Below are 20,217 nucleotides of genomic sequence, written 5' to 3'. Positions count from 1 at the left end.
AGAGACCCAGTTAAGAGCAGCTTCCCGAGCCCAGCAGTTCTTTCAGTCATGGTTAACATGGGACCCAGCGTGGGGGTCCATCTGTCCAGTCTGTCTGTCCATCCTAGATGCATCTGGTATCTGCTCTAACACAGAAAACCTGCAGATGTCATCAAGTAGCTCCATCTGCACGTTAACAGGGCAGACAAACGGAAATCATTCCATGGCTGAGAACAGAAAACAAAAACAGAACTACATTGTGTCTTTTCCCCAAATGAAATCAAGAGTGAGGGTCCTGTGTAATTCCAAAATCTCCAGGGTACAAATGGAGTGAGATGAAAGGTCAAAGACCCCGTTGTTTTGTAAAGACAGTACACCTCAAAATATTGTAATTGCACGTGTGAACCACGAACTACTGTCTCATCTACCCTTGCCAGCCCCAAGGGTCCTGGGAGGGTGGTGGAGACTGTCCCTGCCTGTCCCAGCATCTTGCTGTGGAGTGACAAGCTGAGCTGGGGATGGGGAGACACTGCCGAACCAGGTTTTGTTGTCTGAGGTTTTGTTCAGGTGTGACTTCTGTCTTTTAGGAGTTTTGAGGCCACCTCAGTTGTGTGTTTTCAGTGCTGAGGTGAAGTCCAACGGCAGGACCCTCTACCCACCGAGACAACATGCTCCGAGTGTCAGTGGGAGGTGGTGTCTCCTTTTGGCACCACGGAGTTGAATATTAAAGTGAGAAAAGCTGTCCCAGTCGCTGGTTTTGGACACCTTTCTCCCTGCCGGCTGCCACACGCAGGGTGATGATGATGATGTCGCCGCCGTCTTCCGTCTGGACCTGCCTCAGCTCCTGCTGTTCCGTCTTGTCGCCATTCTGGCGCTTTGTGGGCAGGGAGGTCGACACCGATGCACGTGTGGCCATCGTGTCCAGAGGACTCACCACATTGTTCACCTGGTTACGGCCAGTGTCAGGGATGGGCATCAGGCGAGTCCCGTTTCGCGGGACAGTTTTTGTTGGTTGCTGGTGCTGACCTAGAGGTGCCTGCTGCACTGTGGTGACCGTGTGGACAGGGGTAGTCTGTGGCTCCTGAATGGTCCGGTCGGCAGCGCCCGCTGTGGCATGGGTAATGGCAGGAATAGGTTCCACTTTCACTTTTACTTCTTTGTGATCTCCATTGTCTTGCGGCTCTGCCTTAGGAGGGGCCAGCATGGCCACCTGAGTGACCAGAGCCTGGATGGCAACAGTGTACATGCTTCCCGGAGCCAGGCCTGCCATGCTGGTGACAGACACTGTGGGGATCTGGTAGGCGACGTGTGCCATCTGCACTACAGGCTGCTGGGAGGTCGAGGTGGTCACGGGAGCAGCGACCATGTAGGTGATGGGATCGATCGATCGTCGGTGGCAGCTGCCACTGCCCGGCCATTAAAATGGGCTGACGAGACAGAGGGGAGCCTGGTGCACCCTGGGCAAACCGTGCCTCCTGGATGATGGCCAGTTTGGGCTGTGAGGCACTGGGCTCAGACTCCAGGGGGGCCGGTGAAACTTCCCTTGACAGGCTCTTGGGGGTCTGGGCACCACTGGCGAGTGCAGACAGCATTCCAGCGTGATTGGGAGAGGCTGGGCCACTTCTGGAGAAGAGGGGTCCCAGAGGGTTTCTAAAGCAAGGCATGCCTGTGGACTGTCTTTTCCTAAAAGCCTGCTCTATGAATTTGCTTTCAGAGGCAGGATCTATCCTCCAGAATGAGCCCTTTTGCCTGGTTCTTCCTGGGAACGTGGTACTATGATGAAATAAGGATTCAGAGAGAGATTGTGGCGAATTGGATTCGGCCAGCTCTTGTCCGCTGTCTTGTAGTAAGGATAATTTTTAGTGATGTGAGTATAAATTCCATTTAGGGTAAGTTGCTTCTCAGGAGCCATCGTAGTTTTCTGTCCTATGAATTCTGCATAGGAATAAGGTGCTTTGAATCCTTCTTGGGGCTGTCTCCACCAGAAGCTTCCTTTTCATTTTCTGGCTGCCAGTTGTCGGCCATTCACTTGAGGTCAGCTGGTATCACCCTGCTCCCCGGGGGCTGGATGGGCAGGAGTTGGCAGCACTGGGTTCTGGTGGGGGAAGGATGGGGGCTGATGAGGGAAGGGGGCCATGGCGTTTGGAATGTGGATGGTCAGGGCCAAGATGTGGGCCTGCACAGGCTTCACCCGGGACCTGGGAGCCTCCTACTTCTCCGTCTTCTCACCGGACGGGGCAGTGAACGGGATCCTGAGATTTGTGCTCGGGAACCTGGAGGTGCACACGCGCGGCCGTTATCCGGTGGTGCCCTGCGCCTCTGGAACACGGCGTCCACCAACAGGGCAAACATCCGTTCTCACCGGGGCAGCGCAGGTAGAAGTCGCTGCTGGCATCGGCCTGGGCTGGCCTGGAACGCTCTGGGGCGCCCAGCCATGGCCGCTGCTGCCGCTGCCGAGTGGGGGTGGGGGGAGGGAGGGCGTGAAGATCTCGAGGTGCCCCACGAGATGAAGCTCAAGGGCAGGTGCTCACGTCAACCGAGGCCTGCAAGGAGTTGCGCCGGCTGGTCACCCAGCGCGTCTTCCTCAGGTACTCCAACACCTCCCAGCCCTCCAGGCGCGCAGTGGCCCAGCCGCCCCATGGGGACCCGCCACCTGCGTCCGGGCCGCCCCCTGGTGCCACCACCTGCAGGAGGCCAGCCTAGCGCCCTGGAGCGCGGGGCCTAGCACCCTGGGCCCATGAGAGCCTGGCTGTCCCCGCCTCCGCCACCGCAGCCATGGTGCTGAGGGTCAGGCGAGGCCACTGGCCGGGGAGCTCCAAGCCTGGGATATACTCTTTTTATTGCTCACTTGATCTTTTCGCTTGTTACAGGTTTATTCAGATTATCTGTTTCTACTTGATTCAGGTTTGGTAGTTTGTGTCTTCTTAGAAATATGTCTGTTTCATATAGGTGACCTACTTTGCTGGCTGTTCATAGCATTCCCTTATAATCCTTTTTATTTTTGTAAGGTGGACAGTAATGCTCCCATTCCAAAATTTAATCATTTTAATGTTCTCTCTCTTCCTTCTTGGTCAGTCTAGTGAAAGGTTTGTCATTTTTGTTGATTTTTACAAAGAACCAACTTTTGGTTTTGTTTGCTCATCTCTCTTGTTTTATACTATTTCATTTATGTTTACTCTGTTATTTCCTTCCTTATGCTTGTTTTCTCCCCCTTATGCTTGTTTTAACTTAATTTGCTCTTTTTTTTAAGATTTTTTATTTATTTATTTATTTGACAGAGATAGCCAGCCAGCGAGAGAGGGAACACAAGCAGGGGGAGTGGGAGAGGAAGAAGCAGGCTCCCAGCGGAGGAGCCCGATGTGGGACTCGATCCTGGAACGCCGGGATCACGCCCTCAGCCGAAGACAGATGCCTAATGACTGCGCTACCCAGGCGCCCCTAGTTTGCTCTTTTTACTTTACTCTTCCTATACTGGAAAGTTAGGTTCTTGACTGGAGATTTTTTTTTAATACATCTGTAACTATATAAACACATCTGTAACTATAAACACTATAGGTGTTTGTTTACAGAGAGAAATTTGATGAGATGTACATAGACCATTTCATAGATTCTGTTCAGTGTATTCCAAGGCATTCTGGCTGGCTACTCCCCATGAAATCATCAACATCTCCCTCTTCCTCCTTTCTTTTTCCTTCCCCTCCATATCTGAATTCCTTTTTCTCCCTTCATAAATGCGAGACTGTTTTTCATGATTTGGAGCATGTAGCATCTATCATGGCTATAGTCTGCCATATGTTTACTCTCCTGCGACGATGGAACTCCGCCAGGGCCTGGGATATTTGCTGCCTCCATATCCTTTTCTCCTCAATATCATCAAACCTCACGGTCTCTTCATCTTCACTGCAGAGGTGGATACATGTTGTATCATGCATCGCTATCTCATTCCTTTGTATTACTGAACAATATTCCACTTTATGGAAGCCAGGCCGTCCCCGCCGCCGCCACCGCAGCCATGGTGCTGAGGGTCAGGTGAGGCTGCTGGCCGAGGAGTTCCAGGCCTGGGATATACTCTTTTCATTGCTCACTTGATCTTTTCGCTTGTTACAGGTCTGTTCAGATTATCTGTTTCTACTTGAGTCAGGTTTGGTAGTTTGTGTCTTCTTAGAAATATGTCCGTTTCATAGAGGTGACCTACTTTGCTGGCTGTTCATAGCATTCCCTTATAATCCTTTTTATTTTTGTAAGGTGGACAGTAATGCTCCCATTCCAAAATTTAATCATTTTAATGATCTCTCTCTTCCTTCTTGGTCAGTCTAGTGAAAGGTTTGTCATTTTTGTTGATTTTTACAAAGAACCAACTTTTGGTTTTGTTTGCTCATCTCTCTTGTTTTATACTATTTCATTTATGTTTACTCTGTTATTTCCTTCCTTATGCTTGTTTTATCCCCCTTATGCTTGTTTTAACTTAATTTGCTCTTTTTTTAAAAGATTATTTATTTATTTATTTGACAGAGATAGACAGCCAGCGAGAGAGGGAACACAAGCAGGGGGAGTGGGAGAGGAAGAAGCAGGCTCCCAGCGGAGGAGCCCGATGTGGGGCTCGATCTTGGAATGCCGGGATCATGCCCGGAGCCGAAGACAGACGCCTAATGACTGCGCTACCCAGGCGCCCCTAGTTTGCTCTTTTTACTTTACTCTTCCTATACTGGAAAGTTAGGTTCTTGACTGGAGATTTTTTTTTAATACATCTGTAACTATATAAACACATCTGTAACTATAAACACTATAGGTGTTTGTTTACAGAGAGAAATTTGATGAGATGTACATAGACCATTTCGTAGATTCTGTTGAGTGTATTCCAAGGCATTCTGGCTGGCTACTCCCCATGAAATCATCAACATCTCCCTCTTCCTCCTTTCTTTTTCCTTCCCCTCCATATCTGAATTCCTTTTTCTCCATTCATAAATGCGAGACTGTTTTTCATGATTTGGAGCGTGTAGCATCTATCATGGCTACAGTCTGCCGTATGTTTACTCTCTGCGACGATGGAACTCCGCCAGGGCCTGGGACACTTGCTGCCTCCGTATCCTTTTCTCCTCAATATCATCAAACCTCACGGTCTCTTCATCCTCACTGCAGAGGTGGATACATGTTGTATCATGGGTCGCTGTCTCATTCCTTTGTATTACTGAACAATATTCCACTTTATGGACATGCCACTTTGGTTTAACCATTTGTCAATGGATAGACTTGTTGGTTTTTTCCACTTTTTGGATCGTATGAATTATGCTGCCATGAATATGTACAAATTTTTGTGTGGACATATACTTTCCTTTTTCTTTGAGAGAGAGAGTATGAGTTGGGGGGGAGAGGCTGAGAGAGAGGGTAAGGAAGAATCTTTTTTTATTATTTTTATGTTAAAATTTTATTTTATTTATTTTATAAATTAATTTATATTATATTTATAGTTTATCAATTAATGAACATATAGTGTAATATTAGTTTCAGAGGTAGAGTTTAGTGATTCATCAGTTGCATACAACACCCAGTGCTCATTCCATCAAGTACCCTCCTTAATGCCCATCGCCAGTTACCCCATCCCCCCACTGACCTCCCCTCCAGCAACCTTTGGTTTGCTTCCTATAGTTAAAAGTTACTTTGGTTTGTCTCCCTCTCTGATTCCATGTTATTTTATTTTTCCTTTCCTTCCTCTATGATCTTCTGTTTTGTTTCTTGAATTCCACATATGAGTGAAATCATAGGATTGTCTTTCTGTGATTGACTTATTTCAATTAGCCTAATACCCTCTAGTTCCATCCACGTCATTGCAAATGGTGAAATTTCATTTTCTTTCACGACTGAATAACATTCCATTGCATATCTACACCACATATTTTTTTAAATTTTATTTTCTGAAGATTTCATTTGTTTATTTAAAAGAGAGAGAGAACGAGTGGAGGGAGGGGCAGAGGGAGAAGGAGAAGCAGACTCCCTGCTGAGCAGGGAGCCTGATGTGGGGCTTCATCCCCGCGCCAGACCCTGGGATCATGACCTGAACCCAAAGCAGACACCTAACCGACGGAGCCACCCAAGCACCCTGTACCACATCTTTATGCATCCATTTGTTGATGGACATCTGGGCTCTCTCCATAGTTTGGCTATTGTGGACATTGCTGCTGTAAACATTGGGGTGCAGGTGCTCCTTCGGATCAGTATATTTGTATCCTCTGGGTAAATACCTAGTAGTGCAATTGCTGGGTTGTAGGGTAGGTCTATTTTTAACTTTTTGAGGAACCTCCATACTGTTTTCCAGAGTGGCTGTATGGGAAAGAATCTTAAGCACGCTCCACACTCAGTGCAGAGCCTGATGTGGGACTGGATCTCACAACCCTGAGGTCATGACCTGAGCCAAAATCAAGAGTCTGATGCTGAACAGACTGAGCCACCCAGGCGCTCCTAACATATGTTTTCAGCTCTCTTTTCAGTATAGGAGTGGCTCTGCTGGATTACGATAACTTGTGTCTTTAACATTTTGAAGAGCTGCCATTTTTTTTTTTTTTTTTTGCCAAAATGCCTGCCTCATTTTATCTTCCTACCAATAATTATTGAGGGTTCTAATTTCTCCACATCCTTTCTGACACTTGTCATTTTCTGTCTTTTTGGTTACAGTTATCCTAGAGCATGTGAAGTGGTATCTTATGGCTTTGCTTTGCATTTCCCTGAAGGCTACTAATGTTGAAAAGTTTTTCATGGGTTTACTGGCCATTTGTCTATCTTCTTTGGAACAATGTCTATTAGAGTCCTTTGCCTATTCTTCAGTTGGGTTGTCTTTTTATTGAGTTTTAAGAGTTCTTTATCTATTTTGGGAACAAGGTAGACCATATACATTTAATGTGATTATCGATGGGGTTTGGTTTAAAACTACCATTTTGCTCTTTGTTTTCTATTCTCATTTTCTTTTACATATATATTTATCATTTGGATTCCCTGAGCTTTTTTTTTTTTACTATTTTCTTATAGTATTTTTTTCTTATGTTATGTTAGTCACCACACAGTACCTCCCTAGTTTTTGATGTGCTGTTCTATGATTCATTACTTGCGTATAAAACCCAGTGCACCATGTGATAGGTGCCATCCTTAATACCCATCACTGACTGGCCTATCACTGAGCTTTTAAAAAAATGTTTTATTTCATCTTCAGTATTGCCTTATTAGCCATGTCACTTTATTTGAGCTGTTTGTCAAGCATTTAGAGAATACATCTTTAATGGAGTACATCATCAAATAATGTTATACCACTGCCTGCATAATATAAGAATCTTTCCAACTTCCATCTTCTTCCTCCCAGTCTCTTGGTTATTATTTTCATATGTTTTATCCCTGCATGTTATCAGTTCCACAACGCATTACTATTGTTTCTGCTTTAGGTAGTCACAGCTGCTTTTTGGGAGATTGAAAACCCACTGGTACAAACATCATGATATTTTTGCCTTATGTAAAGAGGTTATCCTATGTGGACAATCTGTTAAGAACAGATTGTAATTTTTTGCTTTGAATTTTCCTGAAACAGTAGAAAAGACAAATGATGAGGTGTTGAGTCAGATATTTCTGGAAACTTACTGAGTTCCAGGCTGCCTGTTGGGCATTTTGGGAGCCCGTGGATTGATAGCAGTTCATTTAGGATTCACGGGTGAGGTTTCATTTGTCAGTGGACTTGGACTCTCTGGTGGATGTTGCAGTGGTTAGTACAGTGGCAGAACAAACTGATGTCCTGCTAATTGCCAAAGGTTTGGAACTCTGTCTCTATTTGGAGGCTGCTGGTTTTATTGTCTACTTATTAAATTGCTAAATGACGGAGATTAATAACAGGAAATTCATTGAAATGGAAAACTCGTAATAGTACCCCTGAGTATTCATTGATGGCAAATTCCATTCTAGTCATCCAGTGATCACTTCAAAATGCTGTGTCAGGCAGAGGCAGATAAAAATCCCAAAGCTTTCAGGACTGCAATTCACCCTGTGTAAAATGGTATGCTCTAGGATTTTCCATCCTGGGCTTCTGTAACAGGGCATAAGAGGACAATTGAATCAGGAGGAGATATAAGAGGACAATTGATGTCAGTGGGAAGTCTCTTTCAAACAAGCAAGATAAGTCTGTGAGGTAATGTGACTGATCATACGTTGGAGAATATTGCTTTGGCCTTTAAAAGAGAACCAGAGTTTAATAGAGTTAGTGGGTTGATCGATTTGGTTGATGACACTGAGTTTTCCTATCCTCTTCCTGCCTCCCCTTTATAAAGTAATAATGACTACTGTTGCTTATTTAAGGTAGATGTTGAGGGAGGGAGAGAGAGTATAATAAGATCTTCAGGAGAAATTTATCCTGGGAGTGATAAATGAACAGTGGTCTTCCTCTCTACCTTAACTTTCCTAAACCTAAACCACATTCCCGTCTTTAAGACAATTGCAAGGGAGGAAATTGTATTAGTCAGGGTTGTCCAGAGAAGCATAACCAATAGACCCTCTTTCTGACTATCTCTCTATCTCCAAAATAAATTGTATATACAGAAAGAGAGAAAGAGAAAGAAAGAATGAGAGAGAGACTGAGAGAGAGAGATTGATTGATTGATTGATTTACTTGAAGGAGTCAGCTCATGAGATTTGGGGCCTGGCCAGTCTGATGTCTGCAGAGCAGGCCAGCAGGCTGCATGTTGGCCAGAGTCAGTCTTGCAATCTTGAGTCTGGAAACAGGATTCCAGAGAATTGTTACTGTGTCCTTTGTGAAGCTATTGTGGGGATTGCAGAGACTTTGGGTGAAAGGTGAAAGGAAAAGGCAAAGGGCAGAAAGGGACAGGTTTTCAGGGTCTTTCAGTGCTTTATGAAGGATTTCAATATACACAATACACATTAATATATCTGATATGGATATCTAGTGGGGATTCTGGTCCTCTTAATTCAATTACTCCTTAGTAGATAAGATTTCTGCTGATTTCCTTAAAAACCTGGGATCAAATTCTTTTTTTAAAAATATTTTTTTATTATATTATGTTGGTCACCATACAGTACATCCCTAGCTTTTGATGTAAAGTTTCATGATTCATTACTTGCGTATAACACCCAGTGCACCATGCAATACGTGCCCTCCTTACTACCCATCACCAGATCAAATTCTTACCTGCTTTCCAGATTATGAAAATTAAGTCAAGTGACCCACACAAAGTGTACCCACAGTTACAACAGATCAGTTGGTTAAAGGGATAAAAAAGAGCAGGATCAAAATGTTTTTAAGATTAGTACTAGACCTATTTATTTATTTACTTATTTACTTACCTACTTATTTGGCTTCACACCCAAGGTGGGGCTTGAAGTCGGGACTCTGAGATCAAGAGTGGCATGCTGTACTGACTGAGCCAGCCAGGTGCCCCAGAATCCAAATTTTCAGATCTATTGCCTGACAAAATAGGTCTTCACTCAGTAATGTTCATTAGTTAAACAGGACAACAGTAGAACCGAAGACTGGTTTTCTTGGCACACCTTCTCAAAAAAATTTATATTTTCTTTTTTCCTCCATCTTTCTTGAGGTGTAATCAACAGACAAATAAAGATTGAATGTATTTAAGGTAGCCATGTGATTTGATAAAGATGTACATTGTGACATGATTACCATGATCAACACACTTTTATACTTTTCTTGATGCAAAATTTTAAGCTTCAAGTTAGTATTTGCTTATATCTCCTAATGTATGCTATTTATTTGTATTAACTAAAAATGAGTATTTTCCTTATATACGAAATGTTTGTTGAATGAATAAATGGCTTTTGATGAACAGATTTTGGAACCTGTTCAAAGATAGTTCTAATAGCGCCCAGAATAATTATTGATCAAAGTGGAAAGGCAAGTAGGCTTAGTACTCCACCTTACTCGGCTAGAAGAAGGCAGAAGGACTGAAAAGGACAAATGCAAAATTAACAGAGAAGGAAGGAGTTTGAAAAAATCCAGAGACCAAAATAAAAGGTCTTAAGACTACTTTTTTCTAACGATTTTATTTGTTCATTTGACAGAGAGAGAGAGAGAGAGAGAGAGAGAGAGAGAACACAAAAAGGGGGAACTGCAGAGGGAGAAGCAGACACCCCGCTGAGCAGGGAGCCTGACTTGGGGCCCCATCCGAGGACCCAGGGACCATGACCTGAGCTGAAGGCAGATGCTCGGCTGATTGAGCCACGCAGGCGTCTGCCCTAAGGGTGAAATTATTTTAACAGAAAACCAGGTACTAATGTCATAGTGTTTTAAAACATTTTGCTTTCTCTCTGTTTCATTTCAGAAGGGATTATGGACGTAGTGGAAGAAAGAACATGATAACAGTTAGCTACATCAGCCCTGTGTCATTGAAGAACATTGGTGAGTTTTACCACCTCTTCACTTGCATTGCCTGCCATGCCTTCTATGGGGTATGTACCCGTATGCATGTGTGTTCATGGTCCTGAGCAAGACCCATTCTCAAACACTTGTCTGTTATGTTGCGAGAGTGTGTAGTATTTATACATTTAGTAGAAGGCCTTTTAACTTATGAGAATTATTTTAACCTCTTTGCTGTCTCAGGACTCAGTATACTTTTTCAATATGTTGCTTTTCTGCAGGCACCCCGCACCCCCAAGATACACAAATACACACACCTCTAAGATTCCTCAAACCAATCATAGATCATGCCTTGCCACCTTTTTAGATTTCTGCCCACAGCACCTGTTCCTTCTCTCTATCAATCAACAAAGTCAGCAGAGTTCACATGGGTGTGGAGGTTGGAGCGGATCAATACCCAGCCACAGCACAGTGCCTGCGTCCAGGCATCTCCAAACAAAGTTCGAAAGAATGCTCGACTAAGATACACTTTCAAAGATGAGAGGAGCCTGTTCTTCTACTGGCAGACGCTGCTCTTCAGTCTTTACTGTTTGTGAATCAAGTGAGGGAGTCTTTATTACCACCAGACGAAAGCCTGTCTTTCCTGAGCTCTGAAAGTCAGCACTACAGACTCGATTTGGGGCTGTTCGGGAAAGAAATGGCAGAGTACAGCTAGCATGAAGTTCTGCTCCCCTGGGCTTCCCGATCCAGTGTCACTCTCTCTGAGACATAACTCACCAGGACCGCATCCTTGGAATATCCGAGGAGGAGTGCTTTTGGTCTTTTCTCTAGGCATTAGTAGAGGATACTATTTGGTTCTACCATAAGCATCCTCATTTCTTAAAAGCCTCAGAGAAGGGGCACCTGGGTGATTCAGTGGGTTAAGCATCTGACTCTTGATCTCAGCTCGGGTCTTGATCTCAGGGTTGTGAGATTGAGCCCCACATCAGGCTCTGCCCTGGCGTGGAGTCTGCTTAAGATTCTCTCTCTCCCTCCCCCTCTGCCCCTCTGTCCCACCACCCTTAGAAAACAACAACAACAACAACAACAACTTAAGAGCCCCAGAGAAGTTTTCTTTCTCCACTTGTTTTGGTTGGCAGCTAGGTAGATATCATAATATACTATGAAGAATAAGATCTTTTTTAAAGAAAAGATTTAGTTACTCCTGTGAGAGAGAGAGAGAGAGAAAGAGACATGGGGCTTGATCTCACAACCCTGACATCATGACCTGAGCCAAAACCAAAAGTCACACACGTGACCGACTGAGCTACCTAGGTGCCCCAGTAGTTATTGCTTTTTAGGAAAATTTCAATGCAATGGAAAACAGAAAGAAGTGGTTTTTTTTTTTAATATTTCAGTACCATAAAATAGGCATGAAAGACTAGACATAGGATTTGATTGTATCAGCAAAGTTTTCTTTTTTTTTTTTAAAGATTTTTTTTTTATTTATTTGACAGAGGCAGCCAGCGAGAGAGGGAACACAAGCAGGGGGAGTGGGAGAGGAAGAAGCAGGCTCCTAACTGAGGAACCTGATGTGGGACTCGGTCCCAGAATGCCGGGATCACTCCCTGAGCCAAAGGCAGAGGCTTAACGACTGTGCCACCCAGGCGCCCCCAGCAAAGTTTTCTTAAAGGTGGGGGTAACATGGCAGAAACAGTAACCAACCGGCTTGCAAAGAGGAGTAAGTAGCGGAAAAAGGAGGATTCCAGACTGGAAAAATAAACAGGTATTAGTCTGTTCCAGTCTTTGGATGTACATTTAATTTGATAGGAAGAGTGAAATGGTGAAAGACTTTAGTTGGGTGTCATATTTTGGAAGATTAATTTGGTGTTATCTGTGGGTTAGACCGAAATGAAAAAAGCCAGCTAACTAGTGGCTAAGAGTTTTGGCAACTTAACTTATTCTTGTCAGATTCATGTATCTCATCTGCAAGCCAGGAATAGTAATGCCTATGCTATGGTGCAGTTGTGGTTAATAGAAATGTGTATATAAAACGCTGGGAACGGCTCCTCGTACGTAATGGGTGTATTGTAACAGTCGCTATTAGGTTGCTCTTCTATTTTATATGCCCTGATAATAAATAAGCAATTCATAATGGAATGTAGAATCACTTCAGTGAGTTCTAGTCCTGTAATCTTAAAGCTAAATTAGCTTTCATGGTCCCCCCCCCAAGGTCCTTTGACAATTCATTGAATGGATGCTCTAAATCAAACAAGAGTGATTGAATTTGTCTCCTTGGGACTCACTGAGAACTGGGTGCTGGAGGTACTATTTTCTGTAGCATTCTCCATCACATATATACTGACCCTTTTGGGGAACACTCTCATCATAGTTACTATAGTTTTTAGTCTGCGTCTCCATACCCCCATGTACTTTTTCCTGATGAATCTGTCCTTTATTGACATCTGCCACTCATCTGTCACTGTGCCCAAGATGCTAGAGGGCTTGCTTTTGGAGAGAAAGACAATTTCCTTTGATAATTGCATCACACAGCTGTTCTCTCTACATCTGTTTGCTTGTACTGAGATCTTTCTGCTGACCATCATGGCTTAGATCGTTATGGAGTGTGCTCCGCTGCACTATCCCAGTGTGATGAACATCAGGTCTGTGTGCAGCTCGTGTTTGCTCTCTGGTTGGGAGCTACTGTCCACTCTCTGGTGCAGACCTTCCTGACCATTCGTCTACCTTACTGCGGCCCCAACATTATTGATAGCTACTTCTGCGACGTGCCCCCTGTCATCAAGCTGGCGTGCACAGATACGTACTTCACGGGAATGCTCATTGTGTCTAACAGTGGAAACGTCTCCCTCACCTGTTTCCTCGCTTTGGTCACCTCTTACACGGTCATCCTGGTTTCTCTTCGAAAACAGTCAGCTGAGGGGTGCCGGAAAGCCCTATCTACCTGCTCAGCCCACTTCATAGTGGTTGGCTTCTTCTTCGGACCATGTATCTTCCTCTACACTCGGGCAGACACCAACTTCTCCATGGACAAGGTGGTGTCCGTCTTCTACACGGTGGTCACCCCTCAGCTAAATCCCCTCATTTACACCTTGAGGAATGAGGAGGTAAAAAGTGTCATCAAGCATTTCAGATAGAAACAGGTTTTTTCATGAAGTCAGGCACACAATGGATTTGGAGTCACAAGTATAATTATGGCCATATCTTTAACGAGACAGTGGAAGTGAAAAAACAGAATCAGTAGATGAAATGGCACAGAGCAGAACTTCTTTTTAAAGGGAAGGACTTATTAACTTTTACTTACATAGAGGAAACGATCATGGTGGAACCTAAAGGAAAAAGAATCTGGGGCTTCCTTGGTGGCTCACTCGGTTAAGTGTCTGCCTTCGGTTCAGGTCAGGATCCCGGAGTCCTAGGATGGAGCCTGGAGTGCAGCTCCCTGCTCAGACGGGACTCTGCTTCTCCCTCTGCCCCTCACCCTGCTCGTGACGCTCTCTCACTCTCTCAAATAAATAAATAAAATCTGGAAAAAAAAAGAATCTGGAAAACTTTAAAGAAGCCTTCTGGTTTCACTAGTAAAAGATCACAATTTGGGGCATGGACTGAGTTTCAGGAACAGGTACACTTGTGAGAGAACTTATTTTCTTGATTTGTGGATTCTGTGGGTTATTGCCTCTGGGAAGCGATATCACACTTAGGTTCTATAAATTAAAGTGGTTTTAATTTTGCCTTTAAATGTAGATTCAAGGTGTTTATTTAAGCCGTCAATCATTTATAGTGAATTAAACTGTTACTTTGAACGTGATTCCTCATTCCTGCATCTATTTTGTATTTTTCATAATACTTTGATAAGATCAAGGTGGAAATGTATAAAGAACTTACTGTAAAATAAGGTTTATTGGTGTAGAATTTAGTTCCATAACATGCATGCATTTTAATTGGACGGTTTGAGAAATTTTGACAAAGGTATATATACACCCACGTAACCATGTATCCTGTCAAGATATAGGGCATTTCCATCACCCAGAGAGTTTCTTCAGTCCCTTCCCAGCCAATCCCTCTATCTCCACCCAAGCATGCAAGCGTCTGATTTTTGTCGCTATGAATTAGATGTGTCTTTCCTAGAGCTTCATATCCATTGAATCGTACAGTACGAACTTTTCTGTGCCTGACTTCTTTAGCTCTGCATGCTGCTTCTGAGATTAACCTACGTCTTTTGTGGGTATTAGCAGTTTGTTTCTTCTTATTGTTGAATAATATCTCATGGTATGGGTATGCCACAGTTGTTTATTCAATCATTTACTGGTGGACATTTGGGTGTTTTCAGTTTTTGGCAGTTGTGAATAAAGTAGATATAAATGTTTACTTACAGGTTATTTTGGCCACAGGTCTTCATTTCTCCTGGGTAAATACCTAGGAGTAGAATTCTTGGATCATATAGTAAGTGTATGTTCAACTCATAAGAAACTAGAAGGCTGTTTTTCCAAGTGGTTGTATGATTTTTTGAAGTTGTTTATTTTTAAATAAGCTCTCCCCCTGCTGTGGGGCTCAAACTCATGACCCTGAGATGAAGAGTCTCATGCTCCACTGACTGAGCCAGCCAGGTGCCCCCAAAGTGGTTGTAAGATTTTATGTTCTCATCAGAAGTTGAAGAGTTTAGCATCCAATAACTGTTATTGTCAATATTTAATTTTGGGCCTGAAATTCCTGTGGTTTACTCTTCGTTTTCCTAATTACTGATGATGCTGAGAATCTTTTCATCTGCTTATTATCCTTTCCTATATCTTGTGTTGTGATGTGTCTGTTCAAAAATATTACTCATTTATTATGATTAGTTTTTTCTTCTTGTCACTATGTTGTAAGAGTAAACAAAGTATTCTTTGTATATTCTGGATACAAGACCTTTGTTGGATATATGTCTTGGTAATATTTTTTCTCATGCTGTGGCTTGCAGTTTTATTTTCTGTATGATATATTTTGAAGAGCAGAAGTTTATATTTGGATTAAGTCTTACTTATCATTCTTTTACTTTTAAGATTGATGCTTTTTGTGTCCTAAGAAATCTTCACGTCCCCCGAAGTCTCGAAGATTTTCTCCTAGTTTCTTTTAGAAATTTTACAGTCGGCTTTAAATTTTAGGTTTGTGATCCATCTTAAGTTTCCTTTGATACATGGCGTGAGATGAGGGTTGAGATTAATTTTTCCCATCTACCTAGATGATCCAGTACCATTTAAAAAGACTTTCTTCCCCCTTGTTTTGTCTTGGCACCATTTTGAAAGTTGGTTGACCCTTGAGAGGACGCGAAAGTATTCTTTTGACCTCTTCACCGTCATCTCTCACCATTCTCTGCCTTAGGGTCTAAGCTGTAACCACACTACCCTTTCTGTGCTTGGACCAAGCCAGGGTCTTTCCCAACACCTGCCATTTCCTCTGCCTAGAATGTTCATCACCTGTCTTTTTTCATGCAGGCCTCCTCTTTATCTTTCCGATCTTAGCTTCTATGTCATTTGTCAAAGAGACCCTCTTAGCTTCCCCACTCTGAAGACAGTCTTTTCTGAAACTCTCTATCAACATTCAGTGTGTGTGTGTGTGTGTGTGTGTGTGTGTGTGTGTGTGTTATTGTAAGCCTAGTCCTTAGCACATAATAGGTGCTTGGTAAAAATCTGTCAAATGAATGAATAGTAAGATATCCCCATTTCATTGCTCTGATGACAGATTTTTCCTGGTCACTTGAGGATATCAGTACCTTCAGTGACTCAAAGTCTTCTTTCTACATGACTGAAGTCATAAGCAAACTCACTTGGTCTGAGTCACTGGTGTTTGCTGAGCCGTTTAGGCAAGCATCTGAGTGAATGATGTAGTCAAGTGCTGCCCAGCAATCTAAAGGTTCATTTCAACATTAGTTACCACCCTAAGACAAAAGCCCGGAAAGGCGACACGGTGTAGTGAGAATAGCATGATTTTGTGTTGATGCACTTGGCTTAATACCTGCTTCCAGCATTTCCTAGCTGGGTGACCTTGGGCATGCCGTTGGCTCTCTCTGAGCTTCCGTTCCATCATTGTAAACAAGCATAAAACCTACCTCTCAAGTGGCTGTGGGCATGGAGTAAATATAGAGTGCCTAGAACAATTTCCAGCATATGGAAGGTCCTGAAAATCAAAGCTACTGGTACGATTGTTAGATATTGGACCGAAGAGAATTTATAAGTCGTAAAGCCCGATAAATGTTAGGTGACTTATTCTTTGCAAGGCATTTCTTGGATGTGGAGCAACAGGCCTCTTAAGAGCCTAGACATTGTCATTTTTTCCTCTCCCCTCCAACCTCCCCATGAACTTGTTCAAGGCATTCTTCATGTCTTCATTCCTGAGAGTATAGATGATGGGGTTCCACAGAGGGGGCGCTGCGGTGAAGAACACAGACACCACCTTGTCCTCCAGGAGGCTGGTGGATGGACGGGAATAGATGAAGATGCAGTGTCCCAGGAAGAGTGTGATGACGGCGAGGTGTGCTGCACAGGTGGATAAGGCCTTCCGCCTGCCTTCGGAGATCTGCTGCCTCAGGCTCACCAGGATGCCCACATAGGACACCACGAGGACCACGAAACAGACCACCGAGATCAGCCCACTGTTGGAGACGATGAGGATTTCAATGATGTGGGTGTCTGTACAGGCCAGTTTGATCACCTGAGGCACATCCCAGAAGAAGCTGTCAATCTCATCAGGACCACAGTGGGGCAGTTTGATGGTGAGGGAGGTCAGCGATATGGAGTGGATGGTGCCTCCCATCCAGAGGGCCACAGCCAGCAGCACACATACTTTCCAGTTCATCACTGTCATGTACTGCAGGGGTTTGCATATGGCCACGTACCAATCGTAGGCCATGACAGTGAGAAGAAAGATCTCGGTGCAGGCAAAGAGGTGCAGGATAAACATCTGGGTGACACAGGCCTCAAAGGAGATGAGCTTCTCTTCTGACCATGTATCTTTGAGCATCTTGGGGACAGTGACCGTGGAGTGGCAGACATCAATAAAAGATAGGTTACTGTGGAAGAAATACATAGGGGTATGGAGCCGGCGGTCATAGATAATAGTTATGACAATGAGGATATTCCCAATTAGTGTGAGGACATAGAGTGTGAGAAACAGGACAAACACAGCCATCTGCACCTTCTGATTGACAGATAAGCCTCTAAGCCGAATGTATGTCACGGAAGTGGTTTGATTGAGTAGGTCCGCCTCTTCCATTCTCTTTATTGGACACTCTGCAAAGAATTAGGAAAAAAAATAACATTTACCATCTGTATCAATCATCTGGTCACTTAATTTCTTCTGTGTTTGCTTTTCCCTCCATCTGGAGCTTACGGTCCACTATCTTATTTTAAAAACCCCATTCAGCATCTTCAATCATGCTGCATACACAGTAGGCACCACACAGACGTTTTTGGGAAAATAGTGCAGAGAACCATGATTCACCAAGAGATATAAGGCGGCCTTGGAGAGCGGAGGGCTTATATTTACTCATAAATCTTTAGCAGAGAAGAAACCAGGCTTTTTCTACCCCAAGCCAGTAACATGTTCAAAGTTGTACACAGCCTGGCCTTGAGCATGGTTTTCTCTATTGCCTGCATTTTTCACTCGTCCAAAGGACTTCCACCCCTGTGGGCTCTGCTGTGACGCCCTGGGACTGTCATGGCGATGACCTGGTCTGCGGCCAGCAGAGGCTTTTCCCCAGTTGGCTGGACAACAGGCAGTGTGGTTGGGGTGTCTTAGAAAGGGCTGAGAGTTTTCCTCATTTCTTTCTTTTCTTTCTTTTTCTTTCTTCCCTTCTTCCTTCCTTCCTTCCTTCCTTCCTTCCTTCCTTCCTTCCTTCCTTCCTTCCTTCCTTCCTTCCTTCTTCCCTCTTCCCTCTTCCCTCTTCCCTCTTCCCTCTCCCCTCCCTCCCTCCCTCTCTCCCTCTTCTCTCTTTGTTTGTTTGTTTCTTTTTTTTCATTTTATAGAAAGAGAAAATGAGGCACAGAGAGGTAATGCAATGGGCCTTAGTTCACAGAGAATTGCAGTAATAGCTGTGTCCGGAGCACAGGCCTCCTGAGTCCCGGCCCAGGCTCTCTGTGCCCCCACTCTGACCTGAATCACTTATGTGACGGTTGGCATAATTAGGGCGCTAAGTGGAATGCGTCTTGGTGAGTTGCCTCTTCCTCTGCTGGGTACACCCCACCAGCCTGGTTGGGCTCTGTGGGGAGTCTCTCTTCTCTCGCTTGTCTTCATGTCACGGCCTGGATGCACAGTCTTCCAGGGGTGCCCACCATGCATGCCGCTCTCTTGCTTCCTGGGGTCCACTCATCCTGTGCTATCTTCTTCCCATCACTGGTCACTACTGGAGCGTTCCCTCATTCATCAAGGGCAGGCTCTCTGCCAGACAAATGAATCAGCTCCACATTGCTTATGAAAAAGGACTAGAGAACTCTTTCTCTTCTGCTTCTAGTCATCTCTTCCTTCTCCAGCATTTCCTATTACTCATCATGCTGGTCTTCTGCAGACAGTGGCCCCTGTGATAGTCTATATCAATAGAGGGGAGATTAAGTTAGTGTCAAACTAGGAAACTAGCAAAGTAGAGCCATGGGAAAAGAAGGTATTTCTGAGCCAGGAGAAGTCTTTTAGTTAACATTTGAATTAAACTCATGGTGTCTAGAGCTTAGATTAATATTTATTGTAACATCTTAATGTAGTGATGGATTAACTTTACTCTTAAGCAGTTTTTCTTAGTGGGGGTGCCTGGGTGGCTCCGTTAGTTAAGTGTCTGCCTTTGGCTCAGGTCATGATCCCAGAGTCCCGGGATTGAGTCCAGCATCTGGTTCCCGGCTCAGCGGGGAGTCTGCTTCTCCCTCTGACCATCTCGAAAGCTACTTTATTTCATTGTTTTCTAGATTTACTTATTTTTAGAGAAAGAGAGAGTATGTGTGTGTGTATGTGTGTGTGAGTGAGGGGGGGGGGGCAGAGGGAAAAGGAGAGAGAGAATCTCAAGCCAACTCCACACCTAGCACAGAGCCCGCTAGGGGGCTTGATCCCACAGCCGTGTTTTCATACTTGAGCTGAAACTGAGAGTTAGATGCTCAACCAGCTTAGCCATTCAGGTGTCCCCAGAAAGCTATTTTAAAAGTTGAATGATTTACATCTGTTCCCTTTTTAATTTACTAATCAACCGAAAGGATGATTGCAAACTTGAAAACTAAAGAACTGAGCAAGAATAGAGCCAGGGGTTTATTTTAAATTAATCTGGAGAATTTCCCCCACACAGAGTGTGTGGATGGAGAACTAGGTCTGTAATGAAGACTTGTGTTCCATCATCATCACTTTTTTTTTTCTATTTCTTTGGAGCTGCAGGAAAAAAAGCTTTGAGAAATGGAGATGTGCCCCACTGCAGTAGAAATTTGGTGTCAGTTTATGTTGAGAATATGGTGCACAAAAAGAAAATCGAATGTCTGTGGCATATGCTTCAGAAAAATGTAGGAAAATAATTAAGAACAAAACCAGAGTAAGACAGAGTGTCTGTAAAATCACCCTGGGTTGTTTCCGGTGCTCCCGTCCCCTCCAAAGAGAACTGAATTGTCACGGTCTGGTAGTTTCAATGTCAAGTTTTGATAGTGAATTATTTTCTAGTGGAAAGAACTAATCAGACAAATTTAAAGTTGGGCACATCAGATAACCCTGTTTACCTTGATTTTTCCATAAGCATGGCCAGAGCCCTCAAAGTTCTCCTGGGTCTTGTTCAGTTTTTGGTGATCAGTCACAGTAAATACATTTGGTGATACTTTACCAGAAGTGCTCCAGGGTTTTTGCAAAATTTTACACCTTAGCGCCTATATTATTATCATCGTTTTCAGTAT

General features: G+C 43.8%; 1 protein-coding gene and 2 pseudogenes across 1 annotated transcript; 1 reads left to right on the top strand and 2 right to left on the bottom strand.

The window, feature by feature from the left end:
- Window positions 1-672: 672 nt before the first annotated feature.
- On the bottom strand, window positions 673-5,213 carry LOC103681902 (annotated as a pseudogene).
- Window positions 5,214-11,925: 6,712 nt separating this feature from the next.
- Window positions 11,926-13,488, top strand: LOC103681903 (annotated as a pseudogene).
- Window positions 13,489-16,526: 3,038 nt separating this feature from the next.
- On the bottom strand, window positions 16,527-17,608 carry LOC103681904 (olfactory receptor 4E1-like). The gene has a single exon (XM_008711480.2). It carries the CDS (start codon window positions 17,576-17,578, stop codon window positions 16,622-16,624), a length of 957 nt encoding a protein of 318 aa, XP_008709702.1. The 5' UTR covers window positions 17,579-17,608; the 3' UTR covers window positions 16,527-16,621.
- Between the last annotated feature and the right edge of the window lie 2,609 nt (window positions 17,609-20,217).

Source organism: Ursus maritimus, unplaced genomic scaffold (assembly GCF_017311325.1).
Source record: "Ursus maritimus isolate PB19 unplaced genomic scaffold, ASM1731132v1 scaffold_41, whole genome shotgun sequence".
In the NCBI taxonomy this organism is placed as follows: Eukaryota; Metazoa; Chordata; class Mammalia; order Carnivora; family Ursidae; genus Ursus; species Ursus maritimus.
The sequence above is the reverse complement of the archived record's forward strand: the minus strand, read 5'-3'. Positions and strand labels throughout refer to the sequence as shown.

What these genes read in the sequence shown, in the direction of transcription:
- LOC103681904 (XM_008711480.2), bottom strand. Translation starts at nt 17,578, where the DNA reads ATGGAAGAGGCGGACCTACTCAATCAAACCACTTCCGTGACATACATT.